At 43.9% G+C, this 12,294-nt stretch overlaps 1 protein-coding gene across 8 annotated transcripts in view; it reads left to right on the top strand.

Annotated features, from left to right (window-relative positions):
* Positions 1 to 12,294, top strand: part of PATL1 (PAT1 homolog 1, processing body mRNA decay factor) — a 166,867-nt gene that overhangs the window by 67,858 nt on the left and 86,715 nt on the right. For all 8 annotated transcript variants that reach the window (XR_003852479.1, XR_003852480.1, XM_029575735.1 and 5 more), the window contains exon 11: positions 448 to 571. Coding sequence is in view for 6 of the 8 variants with exons in the window: in XM_029575735.1 (XP_029431595.1) it covers positions 448 to 571 (124 nt within the window). In the remaining 2 variants the exon portion in view is untranslated. The remainder of the gene's footprint in view (positions 1 to 447; positions 572 to 12,294) is intronic.

The following is a 12,294-nucleotide window of genomic DNA, read 5'->3' as shown; positions in this document are numbered from 1 at the left end:
AGTGGGAGGTGATTGGAGAGTAGGTAAGGGTTCTGAAAGGGATGGAGTTTGTGCTGTGATAAAGAACACATTTAAGCAGTGCTTTGGATATGTGTAGAAGGTGATCTTAAGGTTATGAGCTAAGAGGACTGGGAGGATTACTGTTGTTCACAGAAATAGAGAAATATAGATTTTAGGGGAAAGATAAGGAGTTCTATCTAAGTTGTGGTGGGATATCAGAGACACAGGCTGAGTTTTGGGCATGGATGCCTGATGACATTTCAGATGTAAAGCAGTAGATCTAGGAGGATAAAGAAGATATTGAGAGGGATGTGTTATCTCTGCTGGTTTGTATGGGACGGGGAAGTAATAAGGGCTTTAAGGAGCTGCTTCTTTCAGCTTTGTTTCTGGATAATTCATACATAAAGGTTTATTGCACATGGTGGTTTCTTTTTCTCTCCATCTCAGAACTATTTTGAGAAACTAGAGGATCTGTCAGCAGCTAAGGACACCGATGGGGAGGCCCCAAAGAAAGAGAGAACAAAACTCATCACACCCCAAGTGGCCAAATTTGAGCATGATTACAAGCCAGGTAACCTAAAATCATTCATTCTCATAGGCTTCAAATGTTGTAGTCGCCCCATCCCTTATCATTCAGCTGTATTTGGATTTCACATTTAGTCAAGGGCACGAGAGATGCTTTTAAAGATTCATCTCTTCTGTGGAAGTGCTGTGTACTTGGAAAGCTTGCACTGCTGCTGCCTGTGCTATACTTGATCTGTGGTGGGGCACTGTGTGAATGAAGCTTGCACTGCTGCTGCCTGTGCTATACTTGATCTGTGGTGGGGCACTGTGTGAATGAAGCTTGCACTGCTGCTGCCTGTGCTATACTTGATCTGTGGTGGGGCACTGTGTGAATGAAGCTTGCACTGCTGCCACTTGTGCTATTCTTATTTATTTATTTATTTTCAGTTTATATCCCGTGTTTCCCATAGGTCTGTGTGCTGGGTCACTGTATGTGAGGGAAGTTTGTACCGCTGCTGCCTGTGCTATATCTGCTCTGTGATAGGGTCCCTGGGTAGAGGAAGCTAGTGTAACCGTCTCTTTTTAGTCAGTAAGGAGGCCCAGACAACTGATCCGTAAAGATAGACTTTTATTGCCAGCAAGATGCAGCTAAGACAAAGGCTCAGTACAACTGCATGCCACGCCCCCTTAGGAGCAAACTTTTATGCACTTTTACAACTCTTATCTTTCACACATGCGTTCTGGTTTTTGCTGAACAAACAATTTACAAACTGCTGAACAAGCATTAGCTAGCGTGGTCCTCTAGTAGGTGTAGCTTATGATCAGACTATTGTTTCGTCATTTAATTGACGGGTTAGACATTTTACAGCGGCGTTCGTATTAATACAATACAAATTATTATTCCAAAATGGAGTCACGTTACACTAAATGTTAGTGCGTAACTGCGTCACTACGCATTATGTGCCGTTTGCGTTGCAAATATTAGTACATTAAAAATGGCTGTGCGTTTCACTGCTGGCATGGTTAGACGAGAGGCTTTTCAGTTCAGTCTTCAGAGGTTCACGAAATTGAACTCCTTCACTAGCACTGCTGTTGTGTGCTATATCTTACTTACAGGCCAATACTGTAAAGTGCGCTCTAGATACTGTAAAAAAAAATGCACCCGATCCACATTTTTTAAGCGGGCGTTAATTTCTGAGCATGCCGAAAAACTGTACAGAAATGCAGAACATACTGCTTTTCTGTGCATCCTCTGACTTAATATCATGGCTATATTAAGTCAGAGGAACTAAAGGTTAAAAAATTAAAAATAAAAACGTGCCGGAGGGTCAGGTTAGGAAAACGGACGCTGGTAAAATTGAGTGTCCGTTTTCCTAAGCTGCTGATAGCCATCTCTCCTGGGCCAAGGAGGCATTAGGGGCACGCAGTTGTCCCCAGCACCTCCTTTTAGCATCACCTCTCATTTGCATTCTGTACCATGCGCCCAGGAGAGGGGGCTGTGCATGCGATGGAAAAGCGGGTGCCAGAAACAGCGTTTTTTTTATCGTGCCCGTACTGTATCGGCCCGGAGGGATTAAAGACCAAAGTGAAGAAACAATTATCAGTCTGTCTTATCCTAATTTTACACTGTACCCTCCAGCTCTCTTCCTGATGACAGGAGCTCCTATTTACATGGATCATATTATCTCACCCAGCAAAGATTTTCCAGGCACAAAAAGGGGTTGAATTCGCACAAGTTGGAAACTGGTGAGCAGTAGCGCTAATCATCAAGGCTTCAGCCCTGGCTACTGTTGACAACTGGCTCTACTGCTCACTAGTTTCAAACTTGTGTAGTTCAACCCCTTTTTGTATCTTTTACATAAATTTGCTAACTCTGTTTTTTGTTGCACAGTTTTAGCTGACTGACCGTTACCTCAGAGACTGCAAACTTTCTCTCTCCTTCCTGGATTGCTCGGTCCCATTTCTGATCTGAACCAGCTGTTCACTGATACCGAACTTGTATTCAGCCTTAGCTGTACAGTGGAGCTGAATGACTTGAATGAAACAGTTTGAAATGCCAGAGAGACTGAAGCCTGTTATCTCTTTATCTGCTGATGCCTTTAAGTAGTTTTCTTAGCACAGGGTACATCCATTCTGTCGCAGGCAGAAATAGAATGCTTGATGGGAAGATTATCGTAAAGGGGAAGGGGTCTGCTTTTATATCAGGCTCAAACAACATCCCAAGATTTTTTTTATTAAGGGAAACTGATGAGGCAGAAATTTCGGAAATTGAAATAAGGAAACTAAAATATCAGTAGTTAGTGACTGCTTTAAACCATCTAACAATACAGGAAAGAATGAACTGAAATGGCTTTCTGATGACAAGCAGGAGCGTTCTGCATCCTATATACCATCTAGTAAATGCTGCTTATACTCGCATGGCTTCCTGCAGCTCTCTGGACCCATTGCTTGTCAGTGTTTTATTGTCTGTTGGAGGAGGAAAATATTAATTGGGCTGTTACAACTGCCATTCTTTTATGCCACGAGGAGGTGATTTTGAAAGCAATTTCCAGGTTAAAACAGCATTTTCTCTGTAAACAAGCAAAAAGAAATTTCAGCCATACAAGTGGGTGATGTCATGTGATGACACTGAGTTAGAAATGCTCTCTGAACTCAGACAAATGTCTTTCTGAGCAAGGTCAGGAGTTCCCGCACAGTTGCTCTGCACAAATCTCCTATGTCTGTTTTCTTCTACTTGACAATTTTTTTACTCTCCTTCGCCGCCTGCATTTTTTTTCTGATTTTTGTGACATTCTCTTATTTTTCTTTCTTTCTTTCTTGAGTTTTATAGACCGTCGTTTGGTTGTGCCATCACAATGGTCTTTATCTTTTTTCAGTTTTCTTCAATTTTCTGTTTTTTACAAGTCTCCAAAAAAATAAATTTTGTGTTCATGTTCTGAATATATCTGTCAAAAAGCCTTTCAATCTGTGCATATCCTGCAGGCACAAGAATCCCACAGTGGACTTGCATGACATTTGCATCCCGCTTCCTATTCCACTCTCATCATTTAAGCAACTGTGAGGCATGTGGGAGAACGTCACCGACAGCTCTTAAATTCCAAGAATTTAAATTAAAGTACGACATCACCTTTTTAAAAGAAAAGAGCCAAATCTTTGGGCAGACTAGAACCTACAATAAAAATGGAGGTCGGAAAGTCCAAATGCCCAAATCAAGAAGTATCTTCCTCCCATACTGACCAAATAGAAGTAATAAAGGAGTCGCCTTTGCATAAGTGTCACCACTGCCCAGAAGCATATGCAGCGGGGTTTTTTTCATTTCAATTAGGGTGCTCTATTTCAAAATAGTGTGCACTAATTTCCAAATTTTTTTTTCTGTTTTTTAATTTTTAGTGTACACAATTTTTTTTGTGTGCACTAATTTCCAATTAGTACGCAATATTTTGATTTAGTGCACACCAATTAGAAAAGGCAAGTTTGCTTACCGTAAACGGTGATTTCTGTAGATAGAAGGATGAATTAGCCATGCTGTCTGGGACGACCCTCAGCATCTTTAAGTGGAAAACTTCTCTACAGATATACAGAGCTTTGCTCTGTGCACCTGAACGGTGGTTCCCACGCAACTGCCCCAATGTCCTCAGTTATTAAGAAAGCATGGACAAGCAGCGAGCAGAAAATGAATGAGAGCAGATAGATACGATGAAAGACTGTCCAGGGAGGAGGGCAGGAACGCATGGAGAATTCATCACGCTAGCTACAGAAAACACCGTTTACGGTAAGCAAACTTTTTTCCTGTCGATAAGTAGGCTGAATTAACCATGCTGTTTGGGAGTTCCCAGCTAGGGTAGATTAAGCACACTATTGACTATGTTGGAAGATGATATTCTTTCCTGTTGTTAGGCTGCAGATGTTCAGTGTGTGAAAACCTACCCGTTGGCGGACAGCTCTATGTGCCTGTGGCATAGTGTAGTATCACCTACCCCACAATGTTATGGTTTTGAGGTGTTGGAGTGGATTCTTGGGTACTGCGGTGATGGTCACTCCCACGGGGAGGAGCCCCGTGAGGAACCGCAGTAGTAGGCTAGACACAGATGATAGAATTTATTATACAGCTTGGTGGTACTGCCAGGAGGTGGCAGAAGTGAGATAACCCAGATGAAGAAATCCAGGGACCCTCTGCAGAGGAGTCCAGTCTCACTCAGGATAGATGATAGGCAGCGCGAGCTAACATAGTCCTGGATGCAGGCTCCCAGCGCTGAGCTGTAGGTGAGACAGACTTGAGAATGGTTAGATTACTCACAGTAGTTGGTAGCTGTAGTGATGGAAATCCTGGCAGGCAGAAGTAGTAGAGTTGCAGGGAGTGCAGGCCCTCGAGGAGCGAGTACCTGGTATCCCCAATTAGGCACCTGTAAGGAAATAGAAGGGCCCCCGAGGAGCAGGTACCCAAGTTAGCGATGACAGCCCCGGAGGGCAGAGAGAGCTTCCAGTGGCAGCAAGGAAGCGGCAGAGTAGCTTAGACTGGAGGTAGGCAGTCCGATTCCTAAACAGAGTCTTTGCTATCTCGACTAGTCAGCAATGAAGGGAAGGCTAAATACCCGGATGGCGTGACGTTACTCGAGGGGAATGCCCCCGAGGTTCCCGCTATGACGTGAATAAAGACGTGGGTGGCGTGTGCGCACCCTAGGAGGCCCTTAGGAGAGATATGGCGGATAGCCTTGCCATAGCCGTTCCAGGGACGCCGGGGAGAGCGGCATGAAGACGTGGTGGTCGTCATCTTCCCAAGGCTAGCGGAGAGAGCAGAGAGAAAGGTGAGGCACAGAGGACGAAGCCGTCTGAGTCCGGATGCAACACATAGCTGCATCTAGTCTTGTTTGTTGTTGGAGGCATTAATGAGATGTGAAGGTATGTAGAGAGGACCAAGTTGCAGCTTTACATAGTTCTTGAACTCGCATGTCATGAAGATTATTATCTGGCTACTTAACTAAATTTATGTACTTTTTTTATTATTTAATTTAATTTGCATTTTATTTTTATCTTATTTTAACTACTGTAAACCGTTTTGATAAAATTTTATTTTAAAAAGCGGTATATAAATACCTTAAATAAATAAATAAATAAAAAAGATTGGCTACAGAAGTTGCCATGGCTCTGAGCTGATGTGCCTTAACCTTTAATTCGAGGCGATTTGGTTGAGATGAGTAGCAGAAACTAATACGTTGGGATAACCAGTTGGCTATTGTTCTTTTGCTATGGGCAACCCTGGAGCATTTGGGTTGACGGAGACAAAGAGTTGGGATTGTCAGTTAGGCGAATGAGTCCTCTGTTTGTAGTATGCCAAGGCTTTCTTGCAATCCAGTGTATGAAGAATTCTTTCCCTGTCAGTTGTATGTGGTTTTGGAAAGAAGTTTGTTATATGTGATTGTCTGATTCAGTTGAAACGCAGAGACCACTTTTGGGAGGAAGGATGGATGCATTCACAAGATGACTTTGTCATGGTAGAATTGTAAATAAGGTGGATAGTGGTCTAGTGCCTGAAATTCCTTAACTTGTCTTGCTGAAGATATCGTTACTAGGAACAACACTTTCTATGTCAAGAATTTCATGGAAGCAGTTTGCGTTGGTTCAGAAGGTGGAAGCATAAGTTTTTCCATCACCAGGTTGATATCCCAAGGAACTGCCAGCCTTGAAACTAGGGAACAGCGTTTTAGAGCTCCCTTCATGAAATGAGACATCAATGGATGCGTAGAGATTGAGCTTCCCTGCTATGGTGCCGAGGTGCACTCTGGATGACACTGCTAGGACAGAAGAATACCTCAAATGCAGATATTGTAGCAATTGTTCCGGGGAACATCCAAATGGGTCTATTGACACTGTTGTGCACCATTACTGGTATCTCTGCCATTTGACTGCATAATGTTTCCTTGTGGATGTTTCCTGGAATAATGTCCTGAATTTCAGTCGGGAGAGGGAGGTGACTGAACACTTCCCTTTCAACCTCCAAGCCGTCAGATGCAGAGAGTCTTGCATTCGATGAAGGCGAGTGCCCTCTTCTTGTGAAACAGAGGGATTGGCGGCTGAATAGAGAGTTGAAAAAGATAAGCGTACTACGGCTCCTTGGGCCACATCGGTGCAATGAGGATGAGATATGTATTTTCCGTGATGCATTTTTGGATTTCCTGACATATCAGAGGGTATGCATAAAACATGTTTCGCTCCCACGGGATCAGAAATGCATCCTGAGTGATTCTGTGCCTGCTTGGGTAAAGAGAACAAAAATTTGGAGTTTTGCATTTGACTCTGTTGCAAAATGGTCCATGCAGGGAATTCCCCACTTCTTCGACCCATATGTCTGCTACATCCTGATGCAGTGTCCACTTGTTGGGGTGAAAAATTCTGCTGAGCCTGTTGGCATCTGTGTTCTAAGTGAATTAGCTTGTTCATTCTTTGCAGAGGTAGGAATACTTTTCCTTCCTGAGTATTGAGATGGTTTTCTATAAATTTTAACCATATTGGGACGAGATGGAATTTTTCATAATTTATTAGAATTCCCAAGATGAGAAGAGTCTGAATTATAAAAATAGTATGGCAAGTAGCTTATTATGAAAATCTGGTCAATATTAACCAATTGTCTAATATTAACTCCTCCTTACATGAGCTGCCACAACTGCCAATGGAAGAGCACAGTTTTAAAAATGATCTTCTGCTACCGAGAACTTCAGATATCTCCTGTGACTGATGTGAATGGAATATGCGTATAGGTATCCTTGGGTTCAACATTGTTTACCAGTTGTCGATTTCATCTGAGTTAGTTCATTATGAACTTTTCCTCTTCAAAAATTTAACTTTCTTAAATCTAGGATAAGTCTCAGCTCTCTGACTTTTGGGGGATTAGAAAATATCTCGACTAAAATCCTGCTTCTTTTTTCCTTTATGGGAACTAGTTGAGTTACTCAAGCTATTAGTAAAGACAGTGCTTTGCTTTTAAATATCTGGAGTTGGTCCCGATCTGAGTGCTGTTGACATAATAAAGAAGTGGGAGATACAATTTTGAAATTCAGATAGCAGCCCTTTCGAGCTGTACCCATTAATCTGTTGTGATGAGCTCCAACTGGTGATAAAAATGATGAAGTCGTCCCCCCACTAGAAGATCCTCTAGAGGAGCTTGAATTTTGTATATGTCATAATCAAAAACTCTGAAATGGCTTTTGAATAGACTGTTGATTAAATTTTAATGGACTTTTTCTCTGAGGCAAGGCCTGCTCTGAGACTAGTGAGTAATGCTGATATCTTCTTCAGGATATATCTTTTATAGTATGAACTAAGCTCAGTTATGAATGCTATTAAAGTTTTTCTAATATCAAATAATGATCCTTTATGATATTCACAGATTCTTTTACTTTATTCTCAAAAGGTTGTGTCCTGAGCAGGAAGTGCCTGCTAATTTATTGTGTATGTCCTCTCTAATCCCTGATGCCTTAAGCCATACTAGACTTCTTGTTCCTATTGCTAGGGCTAATTATCATGAAGAAATATCAAATCCATCATATACAAATTTAATTAGGTGTTTCAAGCATTCATTGACATCATTTAGAAGCGGTGTTCATTTCTATTGTATGTCAAGAGAGTGATCTTCCTGCGCCTCAGTCTTTTGTATGAGACTGTACATGTACTGTACCATCTGAAACTGATGGGTCGAAATTCTATTTTGCCATATTGAAGACTGGAAACATTTTTTACCTGTTACTAAGGTTACTAAGCAATCTTGGTTCGACCTAGAGAAGAACTGGAATATGTTAATTTATTTTCTCTTAATTCTGACTCTACTACTAAGGAGATCTTGTATTTGGACCCCCAAGTTCCCCAGCTGGTATAAAGGTATGCCTTCTTGTCTTCAGCCGTAGAGAAGAGGCTGGAGAGGGGGCTTTGAGGAGAGGGTGCTGTTACGATGTTGCTCGCGAAGACCATCCCGCGAGCAGCCTCTCACCTGCCCCAGCCCAACGCCGCTCCTGCAGGACGTCCTCTGCACCGTGCCGACCCGACGTATTCTTCCGGCCTAGGCCGCCGCTGCTGCTCCCATGCAGCTCGATGCCTCTGTGTGCGGCAAGAGGGGCTGCCATTGCCTCTTCACAGCAGGAGCCACTGCCTAGACGCCTCCTTGCAGTGGAGTGCCGCCGCTATCCTTCATCTTTGCAGCCCTGGAGCTGCCGCCGGGATGCTCTTCATGAGGCAGGGAAGCCACCGCCGTTGCTCTTCTTCATGCGGCCCTGGTGCCGCCGCCGTTATTCTTTCATCTTGTGGCAGGGACACCGCTGCCTGCTCCTGCCTCCCTGGGCTCCTCTTGGCGCACATGCATCACTTCATTATTTAAAGGGCCAGCGGCAGGAAAAGCCTGCGGCCCCACCAGATGACCTCATCAGCCTGCTCCTTCATCTAGCCCTATAAATGGGATCAGCTTTCACTCCTTGGGGCCTTCGAATCGGACTTTACAGTAGTCTGTGGATTCCTTCCGGTCAAGGTCCTCTGTGGTCTTCGCTTGTCTAGATGGTTCTCCGTTTGATGTTCCAGATGTTCCTAGATGTTCCTGGTTTCCTTTGTCTGATATTACTGGTCTGGTTCCTCTTCTGAGCTCCTTCGCTGGCTTTTCCATGTCCACATGTTCCATGTTCCTGATTTCCTGGTATTCCTTGTTCCTGATGATCCGTGTTCCAGTCCTGGTCCTGATGTCCTCATCTGCGGTTCTTCGTCCTGTTTCAAGGTTTCCTACTTGTTCACCTTTACTGGCGTGCCACCGTTGTGGTCCATGACCAGCCCATGGGGGGCTGTGTAGGTTGCTTCGTGGTAAAAGGCCTGTCTTCATGTGTGCAGCGCAAGTCTCCGGAAGGCCCCTGTTTTTAATGCCGAGGTCTGTTTCTCTATCCTGAGTCTTGAATCCTGTTCCCGGTCTTCAGAGTACCTTGTACCTGCTTCAGTCCATGCCCAAGACTAAAGCTAGAACCTGCTCCGCTTCAGCATGGTCCACGACAAGCCATGGGCGGCTGTGTAGGGCACGCCTCGGTGCAGGCCTCTCCTGAATCTTTGACATGTTTCCACTGTCTCGCCTGTAGTCTGCTTTGCTTCCAGCGTGGCCCGTGACCAGCTATGGGCAGCTGTGAAGGGCGCACTGCGGTGCAGTACTCAACCTGTACTAGTACCTGAATCTTAAAACCTTGTCTGAGTCTTCCAAGAATCCTGAAACCTTGTCAGAGTCTTCCAAGTTTCTTGAGTCTTCATCTGAGTCTTCCAAGTTCCTCGAGTCTTCCTTCCTCGAGTCTTTGTCTGAGGCTTCCTAGTTCCTGAGTTCCATGTCTCGTCTTGTTCCTACCCTCAGCCTCTGTCTGACCTCACGCACTCGATGTTCCCAAGTGGGTTGTTCTCAAGTGGGTCTTGAGACCAGCATTGCTTTGCTGGGTCTCAATGGTGCAAGCAGATCCAGTGGAGGCCTGAGCCTGCCTTGCTTTAGTTCCAGTCCTTGATGTTCTCCGTCTTGATCCAGTCCAGCCTTGTTTCTGCTCCAGCCCATGCCTGAACGCTCTCACCTCCCACGGTGTGTGTCTTGGGGCTCCTCCCTGAGCCGCGCAGTGGCCCAAGGGCTCACAATCCCCCTTGAACAAGCGACCATGCCTCTGCGCTCGCAACACCCCCCTATTGGATCCACTCTTACATTCCCTAGGTCCTCACCTCCTTAGACTTTTTTTGCCCCTTTCAGCCGTTTTTGAATCCTCCCAGCAGATCCTGTCAACACCAAACCCTTCTTATAACCCCCACTAATCCTGTCATCCTTTCTCCTCAATCCCCTCTCCTATCCCCTCTCTATCAGCCTCACCACTTCCTCTCTAACCCTTCTCTCAAATTCCCAAAGCTGATACTCTGTCATCACCTAACTCCTCTTATATTCTCATAATATTATTTCATTCCCTCTCTCATCATCTATAACCAGTCACTTTCCAGCTGATCCAACCCTCAAAAGCCTCTTGCATCTGATCCCTCCCTTCCAAATCCCCTTTAAACATCCATCTGAGCTAAGGCTGGTGGCAATATTTTCCGTTAGACCTTGGGCCAAAGATGGATGACAATGGTGAAAAGAGAGGGCAAGCTGATAAGTAAAATTTTTCTCTTGGGTTTGTTCAGTGGTGGGTAAGGAGATAGGAGCCATGGTAATCTTCACCAACTCGTGCACTTTCAGCTCTTCCCTTATTGCAGGTCCCAAAGCCCAAAAGTGATCTGCAAGTGCAGATCGCATTAGTAATGAGAGTTCGCATGGGGGTTTGTAGACTTTGCAGCATCCCCAGTCTCTCCTTACATAAGGTTCCTGTTACCACAGAAACTCATGTCTGTGTAGGGGGAGGGGGGCACTGCAGGGCCTGCAAGTATTTGTTGGATTGCATGCCTCACACTAACTTCCACTACTAATGCTGCTGTATTTGGCGCCTAACTTCAGTGCCAGGAAAAATAGTGGAAAGTGTTCTAAACATCAAAATCACAGAACATATAGAAAGACATGGTTTAATGGAACAAAGTCAGCATGGCTTTACCCAAGGCAAGTCTTGCCTCACAAATCTGCTTCACTTTTTTGAAGGGGTTAATAAACATGTGGATAAAAGTGAACCAGTAGATGTAGTGTACTTGGATTTTCAGAAGGCATTTGACAAAGTTCCTCATGAGCGGCTTCTAGGAAAAGTAAAAAGTCATGGGATAGGTGGCGATGTCCTTTCATGGATTACAAACTGGTTAAAAGACAGGAAACAGAAAGTAGGATTAAATGGACAATTTTCTCAGTGGAAGGGACTGGGCAGTGAAGTGCCTCAGGGATCTGTATTGGGACCCTTACTTTTCAATATATTTATAAATGATCTGGAAAGAAATACGACGAGTGAGATAATCAGATTTGCAGATGATACAAAATTGTTCAGAGTAGTTAAATCACAAGCAGATTGTGATAAATAGCAGGAAGATCTTGTGAGACTGGAAAATTGGGCATCAAAATGGCAGATGAAATTTAATGTGGATAAGAGCAAGGTGATGCATACAGGGAAAAATAATATAGTTACACAATGTTAGGTTTCATATTAGGTGCTGCAACCCAAGAAAGAGATCTAGGTGTCATAGTGGATAACACATTGAAATCGTCGGTTCAGTGTGCTGAGGCAGCCAAAAAAGCAAACAGAATGTTGGGAATTATTAGAAAGGGAATGGTGAATAAAACAGAAAATGTCATAATGCCTCTGTATCGCTCCATGGTGAGACCGCACCTTGAATACTGTGTACAATTTGGTCGCAGAATCTCAAAAAAGATATAATTGCGATGGAGAAGGTACAGAGAAGGGCTCCCAAAATGATAAGGCGAATGGAACAGCTCCCCTATGAGGAAAGAATAAAGAGGTTAGGGCTGTTCAGCTTGGAGAAGAGACGGCTGAGAGGGGATATGATAGAGGTGTTTAAAATCATGAGAGGTCTAGAATGAGTAGATGTGAATCGGTTATTTACTCTTTCGGATATTAGAAAGACTAGGTGGCACTCCATGAAGTTAGCGTGTGGCACATTTAAAACTAATCGGAGAAAGTTCTTTTTCACTCAACACACAATTAAACTCTGGAATTTGTTGCCAGAGGATGTGGTTAGTGCAGTTAGTATAGCTGTGTTTAAAAAAAGATTGGTAGTCACATACTTCTATTTAATTTCAAAGGCTGCAATTAAATCCAACACAGCCGATTGCCTGGGCCCCCTTGGTTCCTCATCGGCCACCGAGATCGCCCT

Source organism: Rhinatrema bivittatum, chromosome 13 (assembly GCF_901001135.1).
Source record: "Rhinatrema bivittatum chromosome 13, aRhiBiv1.1, whole genome shotgun sequence".
Classification (NCBI taxonomy): domain Eukaryota; kingdom Metazoa; phylum Chordata; class Amphibia; order Gymnophiona; family Rhinatrematidae; genus Rhinatrema; species Rhinatrema bivittatum.
Note: the sequence above shows the minus strand (reverse complement) of the source record. Positions and strands in the feature narration are given on the sequence as shown.